Below are 27,597 nucleotides of genomic sequence, written 5' to 3' on the forward strand. Positions count from 1 at the left end.
TTGGCAAGGAAGAGTCAATGTAACCCTTGCTGTGCTGACCAAAGACGTCACACCTGTCCCAAGACCAGTGCGGATGATATGAGGATTACAGATGATTTCCAAGGCGAGCCAATGTAAGTCCAGGTCTCTAAAAGTGACACTGCACAGATATTAAAGCTACATTTCATCTATGGACTTTGTTTTCTTATCAACATTTGAATTTATGGACTTTGATTGACACATGACACACGGTCTCTACATATCTACATGCTATCATCTATTGCAAAAGACATATTAAAGATTGTTTGAAAGAACCAAGAAGAAGAACCAAGATGAAGACCAGATGACATCAGATGACATCACACCTGAGATGCTTCAAGTAGATATAGGGAAGTATAATATATATTTTATATGAATATTAGTCACGGCTTACCATAACATGAATTACCATAACATGAATTACCATAACATGAATTACCATAACATGAATTTACATATCATTATATTATTGAGAACATATAACGATATTATTATTAATAATATTATTTATTACATCATTTTGCCAAAGAAGAAAGTAGATTTTATTAATATTTTAATTTGAGGGTTCCAATCAATGTCTGTCACCCTCAAAAGGGGGAATTGTTAAATATTAATTATTCTTATTTTTATTCTGTACCGAGCACATGGTTTCTTGCTGACACTATCAAAAGCTATTTCTGTGTATGTAGCTCAGAGTATAAGTTAACTCCATATACAGAAGACACGTGATCAGTGTTGAACATATATAAACGTCTCTTAGGAGGGTGTGGGGGCTTTTTGTCACGTGGGACGGTCACCTCCCTTCCTTCACCATCATTCTCCATGAACATGAGACAAGACACGAGGAACAACAGCTGTTAGCTACTCCATGCCATGATGACTTCACACAGACAGATGACTTCTACCTTTTGAAGATGAGTAACAAGAAAAGCGCTGATATCTACACATGGACACTCTGTTTGTAATTGTTTCATCTACCTTTTATGTTTTCTGCAATTTGGTTTTTCTGTGGACTAGTCAATAAACCACTATACTTTCTTCAGAAAATCATGACATTTTTCTTTTAAGAATAACGCACCTGGTTAAGTCTTGATTAGATATTTTTGCTCAATAATGATTTTTAACAGCTGCATCAGGCGCAAAGAAGTCGCAGTCAGCGCCGATCAGACTTCACAACCACAGAGTGGGCCACTATGAAGGACGTCTGCCAGGTTTTGCGTCCTTTTGATTATTCCACGCGGATGGCAAGTGCAGATGATGCACTAGTCAGCATGACTGTCCCCCTTATCTGCCTGCTTCAGCAAACTTTGCAAGGGTTAAGGGATGATGTTGTGGAAGAGGTGGAGGATGAGGAGTCACCTTTTCCATCAGCTTCTGGAGAGTCAGCGCCACGTGGTTCCTCACAAAGGGGTACGCAGGGGCCACTTTGTGAGGAGGATGAGGAGGAGTCAATGGAGGAGGAAGAGCTCCGTCCAGAGGAGGGAACGACACAATTGTCCAGTGGTCAGTGTGTACAGCGAGGGTGGGGTGATGACGAGCGGGCAGAGATCATGTCTCAAGCAGGGGACAGCGTTTCTGGGCCAGTTGGCAGTCTGCAGCACATGGTGGATTTCATGCTGCAGTGCCTGAGAAACGACCGCCGCATCGACCACATTCTCAACATGCCTGATTATTGGGTGTTCACCCTCCTCGATCCTCGCTACCAGGACAACGTCCAAAACCTCATCCCAGCGTTGACCCGGGAGCGTAAATTGCGGGAGTACCACGACACACTGGTGAATTCCATCATCTTCTCCAGTCCAACTGAGAGGAGTGCTGCTAGTGCTTTACTAAGCAGCTCAGTGCGTCGAGGCAGTGGGGGAGGCTCTGCCCAAAGAGGGAGCAGAAGCAGTGCCTCTGCCCAAGGCAAGCCCAGTATGGCACAACTGTGGCACACTTTTGTGTGCCCGCCCCAAATGTCTACACCATCACCGGCGGCTCCAGTCAGCAGGAGGCAACGGTTCCGTCAGATGGTGACAGACTACATGGCTTGCCCTCTTACTGTACTCCCAGACGGCTCTTCCCCGTTCAAGTTTTGGGTCTCTAAGCTGGATACATGGCCAGAGCTAAGCCAGTATGCATTGGAGGTGCTGGCTTGCCCTGCGGCTAGTGTCTTATCGGAACGTGTCTTTAGTGCCGCAGGTGGTGTACTAACAGACCGTCGCATGCGACTATCCTCCGATAACGTTGACCGGCTTACTTTCCTGAAAATGAACCAGGCCTGGATCTCGCAGGAATTTGCCACTCCTCTGCCTGATTAAAGGGAACCTGTCACCTGAATTTGGCGGGACTGGTTTTGGGTCATATGGGCGGAGTTTTCGGGTGTTTGATTCACCCTTTCCTTACCCGCTGGCTGCATGCTGGCTGCAATATTGGATTGAAGTTCATTCTCTGTCCTCCATAGTACACGCCTGCACAAGGCAAGATTGCTTTGCGCAATCGTTTACTATGGAGGACAGAGAATGAACTTCAATCCAATATTGCAGCCAGCATGCAGCCAGCGGGTAAGGAAAGGGTGAATCAAACACCCGAAAACTCCGCCCATATGACCCAAAACCAGTCCCGCCAAATTCAGGTGACAGAGTCCCTTTAAGTAATTGGGTGTCATCCAGGTCTCCTGCTGTGTTCATCTTTCTACCACCTGAACTGCTATTCCTGGGCTCCAACACCGCCAGTTGCGGCTCAGAAGTGCAGGCTGCACAGTAAAAACATACGACCCAGTGTTATTGGGTTTCAGTAACGTCAGCTGATCCCCAGCTGTGTAGCCGGCAATGTGTCCTGCGACCGCCACGCTGGCACAACAACCTAAATGTAAGGGAACCTGTCCCCCCCCCCGTCGTTTGTTACTGAAAGAGCCATCTTGTGCAGCAGTAATGCTGCACAAGGAAAAGGTAGCTCTTTTAGTTTAGCTCCTTGCACACGCAGAACTTAACACTTATAAAATGTGTTCACTGATACCGTTATACCGTCCCGGAGCTGGGACTTTCCTTCGTAATGTGACGCAGCACAGCCGTCATTCCTACCTCCTTGGTGCCATGCGCTGCCTCCTCAGCGTTGTTTTAAGCTGTCACGGAGCCTGTGCTGTTCTGTTATCCCTTGGCCATGCCCTATTTGCGCTGCCTGTCTTCTGACATAATTTGGTGTCAGGCTGGCTGCGCCTGTGCGGCCGCGCTGCCCGGGATCCCGCCTCGCATTGTCTTCTGATTGAATCACACTGCGGGCCTGGGATCCATGGGCATGCGCAGTGCATATCTTCCCCTCGGGCTCTCGCTCATCTCCCTCCGCCTTCTTTATACTGTGCGCGATCAGCTGATCCCTAATAGCATGCCACGGCCGTGACACCGCACAGTCTGAAGAAGAGGGAAGGAGGGGAGTGAGAGTCGAGGATATGCACTGTGCATGCCCATTGATCCAAGGCCCGCAGTGGGATTACGTTAGACGACACTGCGAGGTGGGATCTGGAGCAGCGTGGACGCACAGGCACTGACAGCCTGACACCAAATTATGTCAGAAGACAGGCAGCGCTAATTGGGCATGGCCAAGGGATAACAGAACAGCGCAGGCTCCGTGACAGCTTAAAACAACGCTGAGGAGGCAGCGCACGGCACCAAGGGGATAGGAATGACAGCCGTGCTGTGTCCCATTACGAAGGAAATTCGCACCTCCGGGACGGTTTTACGGTATAAGGGGACACATTTTTAGTGTTTACTTCTGTGTTTGCAAGGAGCATAATTAAAAGAGCAACCTTTTCCTTTTGCATCCTTAGTGCTGCACAAGATGGCTCTTTCAGCTACAAACGTCTTGGGGGGGTTAAAGGTTCCCTTTCAACTTGCTCCAATCAGGCTTCGGCCTACACTCTGTTCCTCTGCTCCTCCTGCTGTCCCTGGGCTCTAACACCGCCAGTTGGTGCCTGGAAGTGCTGTCTGCACAGTCAACAGTCGCTCCTCTGTTATTGGGGTTCAGTAACGTCAGCTGATCCCCAGCTGTGTGTGCGGCAATACCTCCAATCTGCTCCTCCTGCTGTCCCTGGGCTCTAACACTGCCAGTTGGTGCCTGGAAGTGCTGTCTGCACAGTCAACAGTCGCTCCTCTGTTATTGGGGTTCAGTAACGTCAGCTGATCCCCAGCTGTGTGTGCGGCAATACCTCCAATCTGCTCCTCCTGCTGTCCCTGGGCTCTAACACCGCCAGTTGGTGCCTGGAAGTGCTGTGTGCACAGTCAACAGTCGCTCCTCTGTTATTGGGGTTCAGTAACGTCAGCTGATCCCCAGCTGTGTATCCGGCAACGTGTCATGCGACCGCCACGCTGGCACAACTAAAATGTAAGGGGACCTGTCCCCCCCCCCCCTAGGCGTTTGTTACTGAAAGAGCCACCTTGTGCAGCACTAATACTGCACAAGGAAAAGGTCGCTCTTGAAATTATGCTCCTTGCAAACGCTGAACTACACACTCATGTAATGTGTCCCCTCACACCGTCCCGGAGGTGGGACTTTCCTTTGTAATGTGACGCAGCACAGCGGTCATTGCTACCCCCTTGGCACCGTGCGCTGCCTCCTTAGCGCTGTTTGATTCCGTCATGGACCCTGCGCTGTTATGTTATCCCTTGGCCATGCACAGTTTGCGCTGCCCGTCCTCTGACATCATTTGTTGTCGTCCTGGCTGCGCCTGTGCGTCCACGCTGCCCGAAATCCCACCTCGCAGTGTCGTCTAATGTGATCCCACAGTGGGCCTGGTATCCATGGCCATGCGCAGTGCATATATTAGCCTCTCACTCCCCTTCTTCAGACTAGGCGGCGTCAGCTGATCCCTAATAGCATGCCACGGCCGTGACGCCGCACAGTCTGAAGAAGCAGGAAGGAGGTGAGTGAGAGGCGATGATATGCACTGCGCATGCCCATGGATCCCTGGCCCGCAGTGGGATTACATTAGATGACACTGCGAGGTTGGATCTCGGGCAGCTTGGACGCACAGGCACTGCCAGCCCTAAATGATGTCAGAAGACGGGCACCGCTAACTGTGCATGGCCAAGGGATAACATAACAGTGCGGGCTCCGTGACAGAACCAAACAACGTTGAGGAGGTGGCGCACGGCACCAAGGGGGTTGGAATGACGGCTGTGCTGTGTCACATTACAAAGGAAAGTACCACTTCCGGGACGGTTTGACGGTGTGAGGTGACACATTATATGAGTGTGTACTTCAGCGTTTGCAAGGAGCATAATTTTCGGAGCCACCATTTTCCATGTGCAGTATTACTGCTGTACAAGATGGCTCTTTCAGCAACAAATGCCTGGGGGGGGGGGGGTTAAAGGTTCCCTTTCAACTTGCTCCACTGCAGGCTTCGGCTTACACTCTGCTCCTCTTTGATTCCCTGGGTTTCAACACTGTCAGTTGCCACCTGGAAGTGTTGTCTACACAGAAAAAACACTAGCTGATGTGTCAGTGGGGTTCAGCACCGCCAGCTGCTCCCCTGCTGTGTAGTCGGCAACGTGTCCAGCACAAGCCACGCTGGCACAACAGAACAAAAGCTGCCACCAGTGCAGGCTTCGGCCTACACTCTGCTCCTCTCCTCCTGCTGCTGCCCCTGGGCTCAAACACCGCTAGTTATTGCCCGGAAGTGCTAGCTGCACAGAGAAAAACACCAGCCAATGTGTTAGTGGGGTTCAGCACCGCCAGCTGTTCCCCTGCTGTGTAGCCGGCAACGTGACCTGCAAACGCCACGCAGGCACATGAACTGAAATTAAAGGGACCCTGCCACCCACCCCAAGGTGTTTCTATGTATAACAGCTACCTTGTACAGCAGTAATGCTGCATTTGTACAAGGTGGCTGACTTTTTATCCTTGCCAACGTGGAACTCAACACGTACAAAATGTGTCTCATTGAGACCATTCCACTGTCCCTGAGGTGTGACTTTCCTTTCTAATGACACGCACCACCCCCCTTGGTAGCGCTGCCCGTCTTCTGACATCATTGGTTGGCTGCCTGTGCCTGGGCGTCCGCCCTGCCCGACACAACCCCCCTCGTTGTCTCATATATTTTGGCTGCGAGGGTGTGATTGATGGGCATGTGCAGTGCATATGTTCGCCTGTCTTAACTCATCTCCTTCCGCCTTCTTCAGACTGTGCGGCCTCATGGCCGTGGTAGGCGATAAGGGATGAGCTGAGGCCGCCCAGTCTGAAGCAGGTGTAAGGACATGTGTGAGCGACAAACATATTTACTGCACAAGGCCACGAATCCCAGCCACGCAGTGTGATTTGTTGAAAACACACTGCGGGCCTGGGATTCATGGCCATTGCTAACCGCACCGGCCAACATGAAATGAGGTCAGAAGACAGGCAGCGCTCACAGCGCATGGCCAAGGGATCAAAATAGCGCAGACTCCTGTACAGCAAATAACAACGCTCAGGAATCAGCGCCCAGCACCTAGGTGTAAATTTTGACACCTGTGCTGCGTCTCCTTAAAAAGACAAGTCACGCCTCCACTACTGTTTGACAGTATAATGGGCTAAATAGTGTACGTGTTTTATTCAGCGTGTGCAAGGAGCAAAATTAAGAGAGCAACCTTTGACTTGTGCAGCATTAATGCTGTTCAAGGTGTGGCTCTTGTACCTTGCAACACCTGAGGGGGGGTTAAAGGTTACCTTTGAAATTGGTTTAACTAGGCTTCGGCCTACACTCTGCTCCTCTCCTCCTCCTGCTGACCCTGGGCTCTAACACCGCTAGTTTTTGCCCTGAAGTGCTAGCTGCACAGAGAAAAACACCAGCCAATGTGTTAGTGGGGTTCAGCACCGCCAGCTGTTCCCCTGCTATGTAGCCGGCATCGTGTCCAGCACAAGCCACGCTGGCACAACCGACCAAAAGCTGCCACCAGTGCAGGCTTCGGCCTACACTCTGCTCCTCTCCTCCTGCTGCTGCCCCCGGGCTCAAACACCGCTAGTTTTTGCCAAGAAGTGCTAGCTGCACAGAGAAAAACACCAGCCAATGTGTTAGTGGGGTTCAGCAACGCCAGCTGTTCCCCTGCTGTGTAGCTGGCAACGTGACCTGCAAACGCCACGCAGGCACATGAACTGAAATTGAAGGAAGCCTGCCCCCCACCCCCAGGTGTTTCTATGTAAAACAGCCACCTTGTACAGCAGTACTGCTGCATTTGTACAAGGTGGCTGACTTTTTCTACTTGCCCACGTGGAACTCAACACGTACAAAATGTGTCTCATTGAGACCATTCCACTGTCCCTGAGGTGTGACTTTCCTTTCTAATGATACGCAGCACCAGCCTTGGTAGCGCTTCCCGTCTTTTGACATCATTGGTTAGCTGGCTGCGCCTGTGCGTCCGCCCTGCTCCAAACAACGCCCCTCGGTTTCTTATTTATTTTGTCAGCGAGGGTGTGGTTTATGGGCATGAGCAGTGCATATGTTCGCCTGTCGTCACTCATCTCCTTCCGCCTTCTTCAGACTGTGCAGCCTCATGGCCGTGGCATGCGAGAAGGGATCAGCAGAGGCCGCCCAGTCTGAAGCAGGTGTAAGGACGTGTGTGAGCGGCAAAAATATTTACTGCTCAAGGCCACGAATCCCAGCACCGCAGTGTGACTTTATGAAAAGGCACTGTGGGTCTGGGATTTATGGCCATCGTTAACCGCACCGGCCAACATGAAATGAGGTCATAAGACGGGCAGCGCTAACAGGGCATTGCCAAGGGATAACACAAGAGCGCAGACTCCTGTACAGCAAATAACAACGCTCAGGAAGCTGCGCCAAGCACCAAGGCGTTATTTGGGACACCTGTGCTGCGTTTCCTTAAAAAGCCAAGTCACGCATCCACTACAGTTTGACTGTAGAATGGGCTAAATTGTGTACGTCTTTCATTCAGCGTGTGCAAGTAGACAAATTAATAGAGCAACCTTTCACTTGTGCAGCATTAATACTGCACAAGGTGTGTCTCTTGTACTTTGTAACACCTGAGGGGGGGTTAAAGGTTTCCTTTGAAATTGGTTCAACTAGGCTTCGGCCTACACTCTGCTCCTCTCCTCCTCCTCCTGCTTCACCACGGGCTCTAACATCGCTAGTTTTTGCCCGCAAGTGCTAGCTGCACAGAGAGAAACACCTGCCATTGTGTTAGTGGGGTTCAGCAACGCCAGCTGTTCCCCCACTGTGTAGCCGGCAAAGTGTCCTGCAAACGCAACGCAGACACAAAGCTGCCTCCAGTGCAGGCTTCGGCCTACACTCTGCTCCCCCTGCTTACCCTTTGCTCCAACACCGCTAGTTGGGGCTCTAGGAAGACAATCTTTAATAGGCAACGCATCTGGGTTCCAGCACCGCCAGCTGGTTCTCGGCAGTGTTTTTGTCACGGGTACTCCCTCGTGCCCAGCCTGGTTCCAGCACCGTCAGCTGTAGTGTCAAGCTCACTGAGACGCCTATGCTTGCCCCGTCGTGTTGTGGTCGAGTTAGCCAACTCCAGGGTGCCTCCAGTTTAGGAGCTTCCTATGTGGGCTGCGTGAATTGGTAGTCAAGGCTGGTTCTGTAGTGCCAGTAGGCCAAGCTCCCGCTGTAGGACTGTTGGGGTTCGGTAACTGCGGCTGCCTCGCGGCCTAGCTGTTCTCTCCTCTCCTGTGGACCTTCGGGTCCACCACCTGGTTCCAGCACCGTCAGCTGGTTCTCGGCAGTGTCTTTTGCTCTTGTACCTTCTGCTCCCCATCCTGGTTCCAGTACCGTCAGCTGGTTCCGGGCAGAGCCTTTGGCTTAGGTGCCTCCTTCTGGGTATCCAAGTTCCACCAACGTCAGGTGGTCCTTGGTAGTGCTTTCAGGCACGGGTACCTCCTGCTTAGTAACCGGGTTCCAGTAACATCAGCTGGTCCTCGGTAGTTCCATTGGCTCTTGGACCTTCGGCTACCCATCCGGGTTCCAGTACCGTCAGCCGGTTCTCGGCAGTGTCTTTTGCTCTTGTACCTTCTGCTCCCCATCCTGGTTCCAGTACCGTCAGCTGGTTCCAGGCAGAGCCTTTGGCTTAGGTGCCTCCTTCTGGGTATCCAAGTTCCGCCAACGTCAGGCGGTCCTTGGTAGTGCTTTTTAGCACGGGTACCTCCTGCTTAGTAACCGGGTTCCAGTAACGTCAGCTGGTCCTCGGTAGTTCCATAGGCTCTTGAACCTTCGGGTAGCCATCCGAGTTCCAGTTCCATCAGCTGGTTCTTGGCATTTTCTCAGCCTTCTTGTACCTTCTGCTACATTTCCAAGTTGAAGACCCTAACGTCGACGACCCGGAAGACCACCCCGATGACGACGACGGCGGAGACGACGACGGCGGAGACGACGACGGCGGAGACGACGACACTGGAGACGACGACATGGAAGACCGAGAAGCAGAAGAACAAGAGGCTGCAGAACAAAGAGCAGAACAACATTAAGCATAACACTTAATATCAGAGCAAAAGATATTATCTAAATTATATGCAGAAGAAGACTAAGCAGTGTATGGGGGTGAGTCCGTTCCTCCTCGTGGTGCCCCTGGATAAAGCCTGATGCTGCAGGCCAAACTGAACGCGGACAAATGTAACTTTTGTGACTGGCAGAACGGAAGGTGTAATCTTCCAACTTTTATAGATAACAACTACGGGAATGCCTGTCACAAATGAGAATATGATGAAGAAGTAGAATAGGAAGAATAATAACAGTTGAATAAAATGAATATGAAGAATGTAATTAAAAAAAAAAAAAGGTAAAGGATGAAGAAGAAGATGAATAAGGTGAAGAAGAAGTTGATGTCAAAGATGCTGATGATGATGAAGATGAAAGTGTGGGAAAAGTAAAAAAAAAAGAAGGGGAAGGGCGTGGAATAGTGAAACATCAATATCTGACAAAATAAAAAAAAAAATTTACATAGTCAATATCTTTGTCACTCCGAACGTCTTTAAAAAAAAACAAAAAACATGCTATTCTATTTGATTGGGCTAAACCTCTATGACTTTAATGTCTCCGCCACCTCCCCAAATACATCCTGCATTATTCTTAGTTGTTTTCCTTCATGTAGAATGAACCTACAAGGAAAGAAAGGGTTTATTTTAATTCCGATATTTTGGTCCCATTGACTTGCATTGGGATCGGGTATCGGTATCGGCGATATCCGATATTTTTTGAATATCGGCCTATCCTATCCGATACCGATACTTTCTGATATCGGAAGGTATCGCTCAACACTAGTGATGTATTAAGGGCATAAGAATTCTAAGTTTTAAAATCGCAAAATTTTAAACATTTTCATCAAATTTCTGTTTTTTTCACAAATAAACGCAAGTTAAATTGAAGAAATTTTACCACTATCATGAAGTACAATATGCCACAAAAACAGTCTCAGAATTAATGGGATCTGTTGAAGTGTTCCAGAGTTATTACCCCATAAAGTGACACTGGTCAGAATTGTAAAAATTGGCCTGGTCATTAACGTGCAAACCACCTTGGGGGGTAAAAAAGGGGTTGCATAGTCATCACTAGGAACCATGTGTACATAGTGATGACTATGCAGGGACGAAGTGAAGAGAGCAGGTTATCGGTGTGCATGGGGGGGGGATAAGTATTACAATGAAGACATGAGGCAGGGGTTTCTTTGAGGCACCGCAAGCTCCTGATCCTGGAAGCAATCATTAGCATAAGAAAAGAATATAACATTTCTCAACAACAAGACCATTAGTATGAGGCATACAGGCAGGACTAACTTAACGTTTCTATTACCTGTATGCCCATATTAATAGGTCACATACGTCCCGGGGAGTGAGAGATTCTTTTTAATGAACTGTACTTTACCTTTGCTTTCAGCTGGTACCAGGTAAATGATTTAGTTGAGTTGTCATCAAAGTCCCAGAATTCCAGTGGAATGAGCACTTCTCCTAGAAAGACCTTTCTCTTCAGCCTACCTGCATGCCACACTGAAATTTGAAGGGTTCGTTTCTCCATTTGGGAGCGTTCAATGGTATACTGCAAAGGAAAAAAGTATTTAACAAGTATTTTTAGCAAATTGATAATGAGTATTGCATGACATATACTTTGACTAAAGACATAGATATGGTAGGTAGCCATTGATAATCAGTACATGAAAATAACCAATTTTGTAATATAGCCTATCAAAGAAATCTCTGCCAGAAATGATCTTTTTCAAAATTCTCAAATCCTGGGTAAAAATCTGTATTCATTGAAAACAGTTTGCTACATTACTGAGATAGGAGATGCAGTTCCTACTGATAAGATTCTATGTAGACCAGAGGGAGACGAGGTCTGTCAGTAGCTCTTCCCTCTCATCCCTCTCCTCTCCTTCCCTTTACATAGAATCTTATCAATATAAATCTATGCATTGCCACTTAATAATTCATGGCGCTTCTGAAAATATTTAGAATAATCAATACACAGGTGCATCTCACAAGTTAGAATATCATCAAAAAGTTACCTTATTTCAGTTCTTCAGTCCAAAAAGTGAAACTCATATATTATATAGATTAATTACAAACAGAGAAATCTATTTCAAGTGTTTATTTCTGTTAATGTTGATGATTATGGCTTAAATGAAAACCCAAAAGTCATTATCTCAGTAAATTAGAATACTTTATAACACCAGCTTGAAAAATTGATTTTAAAATTCGAAATGTTGGCCTACTGAAATGTATATTCAGTAAATGCACTCCATACTTGGTCGGGGCTCATTCTGCTTCAATTACTGCATCAGTGCGGTGTGGCATGGAGGCGATAAGCCTGTGACACTGCTGAAGTGTTATGGAAGCTGAGCAAAATGCCAGAAATTAAGCATCAATTGACTTAATTGACAGGCCCAATAACAAGGGACCTTGCCAGCCTGATAATATAAGCCTGCAGCTGTCTGCTTTACCTGGGCTGGTTATCAAAACCCCCAAGTATTTTTTTGTTAATTATTTCTTTTACACTGTCCCTCACTGCACCAATGATCCGGCATTTATACGGGTTGGGTCACATATGGCATGGCTGTGATGGGACCGGAAGTGCCCACAGACTTAAAGCTTGCTGATTGGCTGCGCTTAAGCTTTTCAACAAGCCTTATTCACCTGTTGAACCCGAACAGTAGCACAGGGTACATAGATAAGTCATGATAGCAGTATCTCTATGCACAGAGGAGATAACTATCAGTATATCTATAAAATACGGTGGCCACTTAAAGAATGTAAAAGTTAAGTCAACATAAGTACAAGTGCATACTCAAACCTAATGGTCTAAAAGGACCAGCGATTGACCCAATTTCTGATGGAAATTTTCTCTCTCTCTCTCTCTCTGTATATATGTATATATATATATATATATATATATATATATATATATATACACATAGTAAGCATAGTTTGCCAGTGAAGCTAGTAAATGACAAAATTGAGGGTAATATATTCCAGTACAAAGACAAAAAATAATGAATCAGTCACAGACAGTGTGAGTTGAATGTCCTCTAGTGGTCAATGTGCAAAGTAACCATGCATGAAAAATATAACGATAATAACCTGCAATATGGTCTGGAGACTAGGGGGCAAAGACCCCATATCTATTATTAGTCTTATTTTTGTAATTTACCTGTTTATTCTTGGTCCACTTGGATCATTTATTTATGCATTTGCACTTTAGAATATACAGTGATTTGGCTGTGATACGTACTATTTCATGGGCACACTATGCTTACTACATATATTTTATCTGGGTCATAAATTGAGTCAATCCCTGGTCCCTTTAGACCATTAGGTTTGAGTGTGCACTTGCACTTATATTGACTAAACCATTATATTCTTTTTGTGCTCAGTGTACTTTCTTTCTAGAGATACTGCTTGTTCTCTTCGCATTGCACATACAACTGAAACTAGAAGTTTACATATACTATATAAAAAGACACATATGCATGTTTTTCGCAATATTGACATGAAATCCGAAAAAACTTTTCCCAGATTTAGGTCAATTAGGATTATCATAATCTAATATATAAAGCTGTATGTGTGTGTGTATGTGTGTATGTGTGTATGTATGTCCGGGATTGGCATCTGCACCGTCGCAGCTACAGCCACAAAATTTTGCACAGTCACACGTCTGGACCCCGAGAGCGTCATAGGCTATGTTGTGAGGCGAAATTTTAACCCCGTGCATTCCAATTCACCAAACAATTTTGCCCCTATCTACATAATGGGGAAAAAAGTGAAAGGAAAAGTGTTGGAGGCGTCGCAGCTACAGAAACAAAATTTTGCACAGTCACAGGTCTGGACCCTGAGAGCGTCATAGGCTATGTTGTGAGGTGAAATTTTAACTCCGCGCTTTCCAATTCACCAAACTATTTTTCCCCTATCTACATAACGGGGAAAAGTGAAAGGAAAAGTGTTGGAGGCAAATTGACAGCTGCCAGATGTGAACAAGGGGGACTTAAAGAATGAGAGCGATGGCGCAAAAGAGTATATACCGATTAGTTGCTAAGGTGGGGCCCCGACATGAGATACTCACCACACATGGGGATATGAACACACACAAAATGCGCCACACACTACCACGTGCTTGAACACATATACCACCCTCAGCACACATTTCACCACACATACACCAACCTCGCCACATTAAAGTCGAAACACAAAAGTCGCCGCTCAAAACTCGCCACGCGCAAAACTCGCCACATGCAAAAACTAGGCTCACGCAAAAATCGCCACAAGTGCAAAACTCACCTCATGGAAAACTCGCCACACGCAAAACTTGCACACGCGCAAAAATTGCCACATGCACAAAAGTTGCAACACATGCAAAAGTTGTCTCACACAAAACTTGCACATACTCAGAAGGCACCACACATAAAACTCGCCACGTGCAAAACTCGCCATGCGCAAAACTTGCTGCACACAACTTGCTACACTAACCTGTCACATGCAACTCGACACACAAAAAGTTGCTACACGCATGTTGCCACACAAAACTCATCTCACAAAAGTCGCTACATGCATGTCGCCACACGCAATTCAACACACACAACTTGACAAACGAAACTCGCCCTAAAACACACACAAGTCTGGTATTATCCTTCAAAAATAAAAATCTGATTAATAAGCAGACAAACTACAAGAGCAACAAATGTACCATATAGGAAATACGGCAGCTGTCAGTCACATGACCTGTCTATTATGTGTACTGTATGTGTGAGCTAATATATACTGCCAGGGGGAGGGCTTCCTGTTGGCTGGGGATTTATCAGGCTGCCAATTTAGCTTACAAATACTGAGGTAAAAATACTGAGCAAATAACGTGTGAACGAGGTCTAATACAGGAGGAGATGACACACAGGTATATACTATATACAGGGGAGATGACACACAGGTATATAGTATATAGAGGAGGAGATGACATACAGGTACATACTATCTACAGGAGGAGATGACATACAGGTATATAATATATACAGGAGGAGATGACACACAGGTATATACTATATACAGGAGGAGATGACATACAGGTATATGCTATATATAGAAGATGACATACAGGTATATACTATATACAGGAGGAGATTACACACAGATATATACTATATGCAGGGGAGATGACACACAGGTATATACTATATATAGGAGGAGATGACATACAGGTATATACTATATACAGGGGAGATGACACACAGCAGGTATATACTATATACAGGGGAGATGACATACAGGTATATACTATATACAGGAGATGACATACAGGTGTATACTATATATAAGGGAGATGACAAACGTATATACTGAGGTGAAAATGAGAGGTGTGAGGTGAAAATGAAAAGGTGTGAGTGCAAAATGAGAGGAGTGAGGGAAAATAGTGGAGTGATTGGAAAATGACGTGAGGTCGAAATGACAAGTGTTAGGGGGGAATGAGAGGTGTGAGGGAGAAAATGAGAGATGTGAGGGGGAAAATGAAAGATGTGATTGGGAAAATGAGGCGTGATGGGAAAATAAGAGAAGTGAGGTGCTATAACTAACCACAGATATTTACTATGCCAAGGCAACGCCGGGCTCTTCAGCTAGTTATTAATATTTTCCAAATGCCAGAATAATGAATGAGAGAGAATGTTTTAAGACATTTTTATTTCTTACTGCAAAGTCAAAGGTTTACATCCATTTCATAAGTATTTGGTACCATTGCACTTAAATTAAATGACTCAGGTCAAAAGTTTGGGAAATCCTTCCACAATCGTCTCACAACAGTTGGTTGGAATTTGGGCCCATTCCTCCTGACAAAACTGGTGTAACTGATCCAGGTTTGCAGGTCGCCTTGCTCGCACCTACCTTTTCAGCTTTGCCCATACATTTTCAATAGGATTGAGATCAGGGCTTTGTGATGGCCACTCCAAAACATTGACTTTGTTATCCTTAAGCCACTTTGTTACCATTTCGGCAGTATGCTTCTGGTCATTGTCCATTTGGAAGACCCATTTCCTCCCAAGCTTTAACTTCCTGGCTGATGTTCTTGAGATGTTGCTTCAGTATTGACACATGATCTTCTTTTCTCATGATTTTTTTAAATTCACCAGTCCCTCCTGCAGCAAAATAACCCCGCAACATGATACTGCCACCTCCGTGTTTCACAGTTGGTATGGGGTTCTTCGGCTTCCAAGCTTCTCCCTTTTTCCTACAAACGTAATGATGGTCATTATACCCAAAAAGTTCAATTTCTGTTTCATCAGACCAAATGACATGTCTTCAAAAGTGTAGGTATTTGTTCCTAAGTGCATTTGCAAACATTAATCTGACTTTTTTATGTTTCTTTTGGAGCAGTGGCTTCTTCTTGGCAAAGTGACCTTTCAGCCCATGTTGATACAGTACTCTTTTCACTGTGGATATTGACACAATCTTACCAGTTTCCGCCATAATCTTTACAAGGTCTTTTGCTTTTGTCCTTGGGTTGATATGCACATATCGGACCAAAGCACGTACATCTCTGGGACACCGAACCCATCTTCTTCCTTAGCGGTATGATGGCTGGACAGTCCATCTTGTTTGTACTTGCATATAATTGTTTGTATAGATGACCGAGACACCTTCGGGTATCTTGAAATTGTGCCCAAAGATGATCCAGACTTGTGCAAGTCCACAATTCTCTTCTTGATATTATCAGGAGAAACTACCAGGTGGCACTCCCCAGTGGTTTATGCTGCCCTGACAGTGAGAACCCAGAGTCTCAGACAGCCTGTGACAGCTATACTCACAGCGCCCGAGAGCTGGGCAAGAAAACACCGTAACAGCTGAGCTGGAGTGAGCAGAACGCCAGGTAGTGAATGTACTGAAAGGACCTGTGGTCACGTGACAACAGGGGGCGGGGCTTAGTGTCCTGTAGCAGGAGAATGCAGGATACTATAGGAACAAAGGGTACAGGAGAAGGGAAAGGGAGTCACCGGACACCAGGGAAAGGATGAGGCAGAGGGAGGCGCAATCCAAGACAAGCCGAGGTCAATAAACGGGAATGGAAACGCAGTACACAAGGAGCAAGGAAATAAAGAATAGTCAGGGACGTGGCAGGAGTCAGAAAACCAGAGAAGCAGATACACAGTACAGAATCAGAAGGCAAAATCACACCAGGGAACAGAACCGAGTCAGAACCATACAAGCAAGCTACAATACTGGCACAAGGCACAAGCAAACAGAGGTCAACACACTCAGCCAATAGCAAAAGTATAACTGACAGAGATTGAAGCTTCCCAGGACTATAAGAAGCTCACCCCGAACCAAAGAGAGGCCAATAACAAGCCCCAGGTGTGCAGGTCAGAGCCTGCACTGATCAACACATTAACCCCTGGCGTGCAGGTGAAACCCAGCACTGGGATCATGACAGATATCTTGAGACTTTCCCATGACGCTACACAAAGAAGCAGTGTCTTTCAGGTGTGCATTAAAATACATCCACATGTGTGACTCTAATTAACTCAGATGTTGCCAAAAAAAACTCAGAAGCTTCCAAACACATGACACATGGGCACTGGCAGTCCAGAATTGTTTAAAGGCATAGTAATCTTAGTGTATGTAAACCTTTGACTTCACAGTAAGTAATAAAAATGCCTTGAAACATTGTCTCTCTCATTATTCTGGCATTTGGCAAATATTAATAATTATCGAAATCCTAATGGACCTTAAACAGGAAAGGTTTACTCTGATTTCAGGTCAGATATTGAGAAAAAATAGTGTATGTAATCTTCTAGTTTCAACTGTAGATACTACTGCTATAACTTATTTATGCAATGAGGTTCTGGAATAAAAGGATTTTCTGGTGTCCAGTCTCCTTTTACAATTTTATTGGTCTTATATTCTAATAACGTTTGACATACTCAAAAGTATGACCTGACTGACATCACTGCGAGAGTGAGAAAGTTCTCAAGATCGCAGTGCTGTCAAAAAGTTCCCGAGAGTTCACAGCCAATTAATTCAGTTCAACTCACTGATGTCAGCATGAGCTCCGTTACAGCTTTTCCCATGGCACACGCACTGACATCAGTGAGTTCAACAGAGTTCATCAGTTGTGAACTCCCACGACCCTTCTAATGGCACCGCGAGCGTGAGAACTTTCTCACGCTCACTGTGACGTCAGTCAGGTCATAGGAGTTCACCACGAAATACTGAGCAGCGGTAGCAAATGCTGCTCAGTGTCTCTGCTGGATGGCCAGCTGTATAGTCGCATCATGCAACAATGCAACTGCCATCTAGATGTAGCAGAGCTAGCCCCTTCGTGGAACAAATGGATTATTATCTTCTCGTGTGACAGGTAAGGAATATTGTGATTTATTATTCTAATTCTGTTACAGGAGACCATGGTTTCTGTGGACTGTGCGAAGACGTGAGTATGGTTTAATTTAGACTCATTAAAGGAGTTTGTGTCATTCGTTCAATTAAAGGACTTTATTCTGGTGGTGTTTGCTTTTTTATACAATATGACTATAGGGTTAGTAATGGGGGCGTCTTATAGATGCCTCTCCATTACTAATCTCTCGATTTGATGTCACCTTACAATACAAAGGTGACATCAACTCCTCAACTATTACTCCATTTGCCACCACACCAGGGCAAGAGGGAAGAGCCAGAAAAGCGCCAGAATTGGCCTTGCGCTTTTTCCGGGGAGGCTGAGCGCTGATGTTTTTAGGCTTGGGGGGTGCCTGAAAACCAGCCCCCAGAGGTCTGCTTTAGCTATCCTATGCCTGAAAAGGTTCGGGAGGGAAGGCGTGGATTTTGATGTACGTCAAAGAGTTAGTTAATTTATACCTCTGATTCCACCACGCCACCTCATCAAGACTGGTGTGAACAACTCCAGTCCTGATGAATCCTGGCCAAAATCTCAAGGAAGATTTTAGTCTCCAGTAGCCACTATTTGTTCCTTCTTATATACAAGGTGTGAAGTGCCAGATTCCTTTTCTAATTTCAAGGATGATTAAACCTTACACATTTAGAATTCAGGAGTATTGAAAGGATATATTACTTCTTCGTTCTTACATAATTAGTATGCCTGAGGAAACGTCCTAGGATAAATTGAAAGTTTGCATCCTTTATCTACTCATTCATAACATTGACATCACACAACAACATACACTGGTCTTACAGCTGACTAACACTACGATAAATACTGGATGGTATAAACATTATGGAAGAGTCAAACATTGTTATTTCTCATATAGTGCAGTTTACCTTTAAACATTCATTGAATGATGGATCAACTGTATTTTTCTTAATACTAGTTTTCATTTTACTGATTGGAGATTTATCAGGAAGTAAATATGTCTTCACATACCTAAAATTAAAAGAAAACACTATAAAAGCACATTTATACTTTCATACTATGACGCTTAAAGGGAAACCTGTCAGCAGAAAAAACGCTATTAACTTGCACATATGGGGTTAATCTGCAAGTTAATAGCGTTATTAACCTGCCCTGTGCCCACATTTATCCGAATACTGTGGGGAGAAAATGATAGTAAGAAAGAAAGATGCTTGGATGTGCTGGTCTTGTTCTCTATTTGTATTAAGCCTTTTTGGACATGTGCACTCCCACTCCCAATAGCCACAGGTGATTTTAAGTAGTTAGCTGGTCCACTGAGTCCTGACCCATAAATTGAAGGCATTTTTGCCCAGGAGAGGTGACAAAACAGGACAGGAAACAAATTACGAAGAACGCCTTGACGTGGCAATTGGGCTCACATACATTGGCCAATTTATGCGCAAAGTACCTTCCTTTTTTTCATAACAATTTTTGCAGATAAATAATTCATGTGTAGTGTACATTACATAGCGCTTTTTTTCCTATTTTCTATGGCCGTAATGCATTTTCAATGTTCTGGAGTAATCATTCTTGGTAAACAATGGTGCAACCTTTTATCGTTTTTCAACTTATATGTTTTTTTGGTTGGTGCCCGTTCACACTAGCTTGGATGTGCTGGCCTTGTTCTCTATAGGTAGAAAGAATGAGACAAACCTTGGGAGGTTTGTTAACTACAAACTGAAGGTCCAAGCAACTATCTGAATTGGGTGAGACCATTCTAGGTTATTTCTTCTATGGACCTTTAACCCCTATCTGACCTCGGACGGGATAGTACGTCCGAGGTCAGATCCCCTGCTTTGATGCAGGGCTCCGCGGTGAGCCCGCATCAAAGCCGGGACATGTCAGCTGTTTTGAACAGCTGACATGTGCCCGTAATAGGCGCGGGCAGAATCACGATCTGCCCGCACCTATTAACTAGTTAAATGCCGCTGTCAAACGCAGACAGCGGCATTTAACTACCGCTTCCGGCCGGGCGGCTGGAAATGAAGTCATCGCCGACCCCCGTCACATGATCGGGGGTCGGCGATGCGTCTCCATTGTAACCATAGAGGTCCTTGAGACCTCTATGGTTACTGATCGCCGGTGGCTGTGAGCGCCACCCTGTGGTCGGCGCTCACAGCACACCTGATTTTCAGCTACATAGCAGCGAACAGCAGATCGCTGCTATGTAGCAGAGGCGATCGTGCTGTACCTGCTTCTAGCCTCCCATGGAGGCTATTGAAGCATGGCAAAAGTAAAAAAAAAGTAAAAAGTAAAAAAACAAAAGTTGAAAAAAATGTTAAAAAAAAAAAAATATAAAAGTTTAAATCACCCCCCTTTCGCCCCAATCAAAATAAATCAATAAAAAAAATATAAAATCTACGCATATTTGGTATCGCCGCGCTCAGAATCGCCCGATCTATCAACTAAAAAAAAGCATTAACCTGATTGCTAAACAGCGTAGCGGGAAAAAAATTCAAAACGCCAGAATTACGTTTTTTTGGTCGCCGCGACATTGCATTAAAATGCAATAACGGGCGATCAAAAGAACGTATCTGCACCGAAATGCTATCATTAAAAATGTCATCTCGGCATGCAAAAAACAAGCTCTCAACCGACCCCAGATCACGAAAAATGGAGACGCTACGGGTATCGGAAAATGGCACAATTTTTTAGCAAAGTTTGGAATTTTTTTTCACCACTTAGATAAAATAACCTAGTCATGTTAGGTGTCTATGAACTTGTACTGACCTGGAGAATCATAATGGCAGGTCAGTTTTAGCATTTAGTGAACCTAGCAAGAAAGCCAAACAAAAAACCAGTGTGGGATGGCACATTTTTTTCCTGTTTTCTAGTACACGACATGCTAAAACCAATGATGTCGTTCAAAAGTACAACTCGTCCCGCAATAAATAAGCCCTCACATGGCCAAATTGACGGAAAAATAAAAAAGTTATGGCTCTGGGAAGGAGGGGAGTGAAAAACGAACACGGAAAAACGAAAAATCCCAAGGTCATGAAGGGGTTAATACATTAGTGTGGCCTAATTGGCAATGGCAATGTGTCAGTGGTACTGGCACGGTTATATGCGTGCTTTCTTTTATCAGGCCTTTTATCAGGCCTGTCTATTGTGGTACTGGCACAGATAGCACTTGACAGACCAACAGTGCCCTGACTGAGCTGACTTGCTGTCTTGCAGGTCTTTGAGGGTTCTGAATTCTATGTTTGTTGTATCTCTGACTTTTAATAAATTATTAAATGTTAAGTTTCCTACCTTGCACCGCTAGAGTGGTGTTTTAAATGTAAGTCCCCTACCCCATGTCTGAACCTCACTTACCGCCGCTTTCATCATTTTCCAGCGTTGCTCCCATCAGTTTCTGGTGAAAGTCACCTGCTGGACAGCTCCAGTGTTCCATGGAGCGGCGCAAAGGTCATTTTTCAATATAAGTCTATGAGAGCCTCGTTCTGTGATGTAGCTTCTTACTTCTGGCCAGTCAGAAGCTGCGCTCACAAGATGGCATCATAGGACCGGAGCAGGGCCAAAAAATGATAAAGACACCAGAGTATATGACCGGGGACAGGGGGCTCACATTTAAAGCGCCACTCCAGCTCTGAAAAAAACCTGCTGGATTGGTGCTTTAAACATAATCTGGTTAAATGGATGGTAACTAACACCCTGTTTTTCACACACCGTACAGTTTCTTTGGTGTTTTATGGCTTCTACTCTGTATCTTTATGGCTCAGCTGTGAGTTGTGAAGTCCTCTCACTGTCCAGATTCACCATAAAATGTGTAATAGGGCAGAACCATTTAAGGTAATTTGTTCAAAGTAAATTTGCATCAAATCGATTCACTCAGCTCTAGAAAAGCCCTAATTGTAACCCTATTTTTTGCTCGTTGACCTCATTACTAATTCAGTTCATATATAGAAATATTCAGCGAGGGAACATCCAGCAGTACGCAGAGTGTAAGGATGCTTCTTACGGATTACATTTCTTTTTCTTCTCTTCCCCATGAGCTAAGTTTTTACATGCTTTGATTGAGATCTCCAGTGTGCAGGTCTTCAGGTTATAGGAAATTGCAAGTTCGATTTCTCCAGTTACGCTGCCATTGTCAACACTGCCCACATCAGTGCCAACACTGTTGATGCTGGTCATGCTAGCCTGAAAAAGATCCAGAATTCAGAACTTCCATGTTGTTCAAGTACATTGTCTAACATATTAATCATTGGTTAGGCAGCTTGTGGGAGAAATACAGAAGAGTGGACCTCATGAATTTAGGCATTGGGAAATTTCTGGGGCTGCATTTACACTAGGTACGACAAGGTTATGAGATCCTTTAGCAATGGAATAAATTGTGCTATAATAATGAAAAATAACAATTAAGATTTAGTAGTAATTACGGTATGTTTAATAAATTATAATCCATTAAATGTGTTATCATCAAGTTGATTAGAGTAAATTGACAGTTATAATGATATTAAAAAATTTGGATCCTCTATACCTTGTGATATATTGATGAAGGCATTGATTTTGAAAACCAATACTCCCAGACCATGTACGGTAATATCATGAAAATATGTTTCCCAGTTGTATTATTTTCATCAGATTGTGATGCGAATTTTTAGCTGCGCTCACAGGTCGTGGCCTCAATACATTTGCTGCAAGTTTTGAAAATTGTAGCAAAAACATAATGTGTAAGTGCAGCCTTAGGATGACTGGACAATATATCACACGCTATAAAATCTGTAACATTTTCTGAAGCAGAATAGAGCATGGGACAGATTTCTATTTATTTTCAGCAAAGTGTGATTGAAATTTTGAAAAATTAATTCACATGAATTGCATTGTAGTTTGCTGCTGATAGTCCCTGTGGAATCATCTTACATAAGGCTGGGTTCACACCAGCGTAGTCCATGGTGCGTAATCCGGCCGCAATGCCCTGTCTGGTAGCAAGTCTCCCGATCAAACTTACAGCCTAATTTTTGTCTACTAGGTTAATCCAATCTCCAAATGTCATGCACCATTGATAAATTGTGTGCTTCATCGGTAGGGCCTCCCACTTTTAATGAGTGACAGTGGGTTAACAGCCTTGCGATTTGCCTTACATGGTTGTTTCTAATCCCATTATACTTACTGTGATGAATGCATGCAAAAAAGTATTATATAATTGATCTGAATGAACAATACAGCACACATTGGACACTTACAGCTTTGTCTATGCCACCAATGCAGATTTGTTTAAAAAGCACAGTATATTGGATCTGTGGCATTTTTGCATACTATGCTCCTTTTTTTCACCTTTCCTTTTTTCTTTCTCTTGTTCTTTCTTTTTCTTTTCTGAAACAGTGACTGCTTGTACATATGATTTTATCGTGATTTTAACATTGTTGTGTACTTGGTGTATTAGACTGCTATCATGACAACTGAGATGGGCTTTGGGGGGGGGAGGAAGAGGTAGGGCTCACTAAAAAGGAGACACATACACCGGGTGAAATAAGTATTGAACACATCAGCAACATTTTAAGTAATATATATTTCTAAAGGTGCTATTGGCATGAAATTCTCAACAGATGTTGGTAACAACCCAATCCATCCCCACAGGCAAATAAATCAGATCATAGATGTCCATAAATTAAGTTGTAAGCTATGTGTAATAATGAGAAATGTCACAAGGAAAAAGTATTGAACACGCTTACTGAAATGTATTTAATACTTCATACTTCAAAAGCCTTTGTTAATGATGACATCAAGAAAGCCTCCTGTATGGAGAAACTAGTTTCATTCATTGCTCAGGTGTGAATTAACACTCTTCAAATACTGAAAGTTTTGTGGGCTCCTTCTATGAACTCTGAGTTTTAGTTCCTCCCACAAATGCTCTATTAGAATGGCTCAGCCAATCACTTCACCTGAATCTAACAGCTTTATTTTCTCTATCTAAAACCATTTGAGAGTTTCCTTGGCTGTGTGCTTATAATTATTATTATTGGGAGTATTTCTGAAATGTCTACCCTCATTTCATCTTCATCATCCTGGTAGATGGCAGCAGATTTTTTTATCAAGAATATTTTGGTATATTTGCCCATTCATCCTTCCTTCAATTGCATGAAGATTGCTGGTACCATATCGTGAAAAACAGCCCCACATCATGATGTTCCCACCTCCAAACTTCACAGTTGGTATGGTGTTTTTGGGGTGATATTCAGTGCCTTTTGACCTCCAAACATGGTGTGTATTATGGCATCCAAAGTCTAATCTGACCAAGCTATATTCTCTCAGTATTTCACAGGCTTGTCTAAACGTTGTTGAGAAAACGTTAAACGAGCTTGAACATGCTTTTGTTTAGCAATGGAGTATTGCGTGGTAAGCGTGCATACAAACCATGGAGGTTGAGCGCATTATTTATAGTTTTCTTTGAAACAATAGTACCTGTTCATTCCAGGTGTTTCTGTTGTTCTCCACAGGTGGTCTTTGGCTCTTGGACAACTCTTCTGCTAATCCTTTTCACTCATCTGTGAGTTCTTGTGGGGAGTACCTGTTTGCAGCCGGATTATGGTGAAATGAAGTTTTTTCCACTTTTGTATTATTTCCTCAACAGTTCTCACTGGAGCCTTCAGTAATTTAGAATTCTTCAGTAACCAATGCCATCAGTATGTTTTGCAACAAAAAGGTTGCAAAGGTCTTGAGACAACTCACTGGTTTTACCCATCATGAGATGTTTGTGTGTCATCTTGGTAATGAGACATTTAATGAGACAATTTATAGGCCATCAGTTGAACCAGCTGATATTATTTTTCACTAAGTGGTAAAATTGCTTTCTAATTTCTGATAGATTTCAGTTGGTGTCAGTACATTCTATGTTTTTTGCTCTTCTCTTTATGCATGAGTTCAATTCTTTCTCCCTGTGTCATTTCTCATTATTGCACATAACTTAATTTATGGACATCTATGGTTTGATTTCTTTGCCTCTGTGGATTGGATGGGTTGTTGACAACCAGTAGCGTAGCTACCGGGGGGGCAGAGGGGGCAATCGCCCCAGGCCCGGTGCTCAGAGGGGGCTCACCCAGAGCTACGCCACTGTAACTGTGCGCACGCCGATACAGTTACCTTCTGCGGCAGAGCAGGGAGAATCGATCTCCCTGCTCTGCCACCAGCTATGGGGCCCCTGAGCAGGCTAGGGGGGGCCGGTGCCAGTAGTGGGCCCCCCGCGCATCACCGCACTGATGAGGGAAGGAGCGCTGAGCTCCTTCTCCCATCATCCCCCTGTCAGCGTCTGGCGTCATCGACACTGACAGTGGGCGCGATGATGTCACCACCCAGTGCCCACTGTCAGAAGATGAGCGGGAGGTCGGAGCACCGCTGGAACAAGGAGGAAGAGAGGGGAGTATTTTATTTTTTATGGGGGCTGCCTTATACTTCAGGATCTGCCTATAGGGGGCTGCCTTATACTTCAGGATCTGCCTATAGGGGGCTGCCTTATACTTCAGGATCTGCCTATAGAGGGGCTGCCTTATACTTCAGGATCTGCCTATAGGGGCTGCCTTATACAGTACAGACTAAAAGTTTGGACACACCTCATTTAAAGATTTTCTGTATTTTCATGACTATGAAAATTGTACATTCACACTGAAGGCATCAAAACTATGAATTAACACATGTGGAATTATATACTTCACAAAAAAGTATGAAACAACTGAAATTGTCTTATATTCTAGGTTCTTCAAAGTAGCCACCCTTTGCTTTGATGACTGCTTTGCACACTCTTGGCATTCTCTTGATGAGCTTCAAGAGGTAGTCACCAGGAATGGTCGTCCAACAATCTTGAAGGAGTTCCCAGAGATGCTTAGCACTTGTTGGCCCTTTTGCCTTCACTCTGCAGTCCAGCTCACCCCAAACCATCTTGATTGGGTTCAGGTCTGGTGACTGTGGAGGCCAGGTCATCTGGTGTAGCACCCCATCACTCTCCTTCTTGGTCAAATAGCCCTTACACAGCCTGGAGGTGTGTTTGGGGTCATTGTCCTGTTGAAAAATAAATGATGGAATAGCATGCCGCTGCAAGATGCTGTGGTAGCCATGCTGGTTCAGTATGCCTTCAATTTTGAATAAATCCCCAACAGTGTCACCAGCAAAGCACACCATCACACCTCCTCCTCCATGCTTCATGGTGGGAACCAGGCATGTAGAGTCCATCCGTTCATCTTTTCTGCGTCGCACAAAGACATGGTGGTTGGAACCAAATATCTCAAATTTGGACTCATCAGACCAAAGCACAGATTTCCATTGGTCTAATGTCCATTCCTTGTGTTCTTTAGCCCAAACAAGTCTCTTCTGCTTGTTGCCTGTCCTTAGCAGTGGTTTCCTAGCAGCTATTTTACCATGAAGGCCTGCTGCACAAAGTCTCCTCTTAACAGTTGTTGTAGAGATGTGTCTGCTGCTAGAACTCTGTGTGGCATTGACCTGGTCTCTAATCTGTTAACCTGCGATTTCTAAGGCTGGTGACTCGGATAAACTCATCCTCAGAAGCAGAGGTGATTCTTGGTTTTCATTTCCTGGGGCGGTCCTCATGTGAGCCAGTTTCTTTGTAGTGCTTGATGGTTTTTGCCACTGCACTTGGGGACACTTTCAAAGTTTTCCCAATTTTTCTGACTGATTGATCTTCATTTCTTAAAGTAATGATGGCCACTCGTTTTTCTTTACTTCGCTGCTTTTTCTTCCCATAATACAATTCTAACAGTCTATTCAGTAGGACTATCAGCTGTGTATCCACCAGACTTCTGCACAACACAACTGATGGTCCCAACCCCATTTATAAGGCAAGAAATCCCACTTATTAAACTTGACAGGGAACACCTGTGAAGTGAAAACCATTCCCGGTGACTACCTCTTGAAGCTCATCAAGAGAATGCCAAGAGTGTGCAAAGCAGTCATCAAAGCAAAAGATGGCTACTTTGAAGAACCTAGAATATAAGACATATTTTCAGTTGTTTCACACTGAAAGTATATAATTCCACATGTGTTAATTCATAGTTTTGATGCCTTCAGTGGGAATGTACAATTTTTATAGTCATGAAAATACAGAAAAATCTTTAAATGAGAAGGTGTGTCCAAACTTTAGGTCTGTACTGTACTTCAGGATCTGCCTATAGGGGGCTGCCTTATACTTCAGGATCTGCCTATAGGGGTGCTGCCTTATACTTCAGGATCTGCCTATAGGGGTTGCCTTATACTTCAGGATCTGCCTATAGGGGTTGCCTTATACTTCAGGATCTGCCTATAGGGGGACTGCCTTATACTTCAGGATCTGCCCATAGGGAGGCTGTCTTATACTTCAGGATCTGCCTATATGGGTGCTGCCTTATACTTCAGAATCTGCCTATGGGGGTACTGCCTTTTACTACTGGATCTGCCTATGGGGTGCTTTCTTATACTACAGGGTCTGCCTATGGGGGTGCTGTCTTGTGCTATAAAGTCTGCCTATGGGTACTGCCTTGTGCTATAGAGTAGGCCTATGGGGAGTGCATTATACCATATGGAGTCTTATGGGGAGTGCATTATACTATATGGAGTCCTATTGGGAGTGCATTATACTATATGGAGTCCTATGGGGAGTTCATTATACTATATGGAGGCTTATGGGGAGTGCATTATACTATATGGAGGCTTATGGGGAGTGCATTATACTATATGGAGGCTTATGGAGAGTGCATTATACTATATGAAGACCTATGGGGAGTGCATTATACTATATTTAGGATGATCTGGTGCATTAT

General features: G+C 44.5%; 1 protein-coding gene across 2 annotated transcripts in view; it reads right to left on the reverse strand.

Annotated features, from left to right (window-relative positions):
* SYTL3 (synaptotagmin like 3) overlaps positions 1–27,597 on the reverse strand; it is a 321,014-nt gene that overhangs the window by 100,740 nt on the left and 192,677 nt on the right. For both annotated transcript variants that reach the window (XM_069725923.1, XM_069725924.1), the window contains exons 10-12: positions 21,813–21,991; positions 18,721–18,823; positions 10,847–11,017 (exon numbers count right to left, since the gene is read on the reverse strand). In XM_069725923.1, the coding sequence (XP_069582024.1) occupies positions 10,847–11,017; positions 18,721–18,823; positions 21,813–21,991 (453 nt within the window). The remainder of the gene's footprint in view (positions 1–10,846; positions 11,018–18,720; positions 18,824–21,812; positions 21,992–27,597) is intronic.

This window comes from Ranitomeya imitator, chromosome 5, assembly GCF_032444005.1.
Source record: "Ranitomeya imitator isolate aRanImi1 chromosome 5, aRanImi1.pri, whole genome shotgun sequence".
Lineage (NCBI taxonomy): Eukaryota > Metazoa > Chordata > Amphibia > Anura > Dendrobatidae > Ranitomeya > Ranitomeya imitator.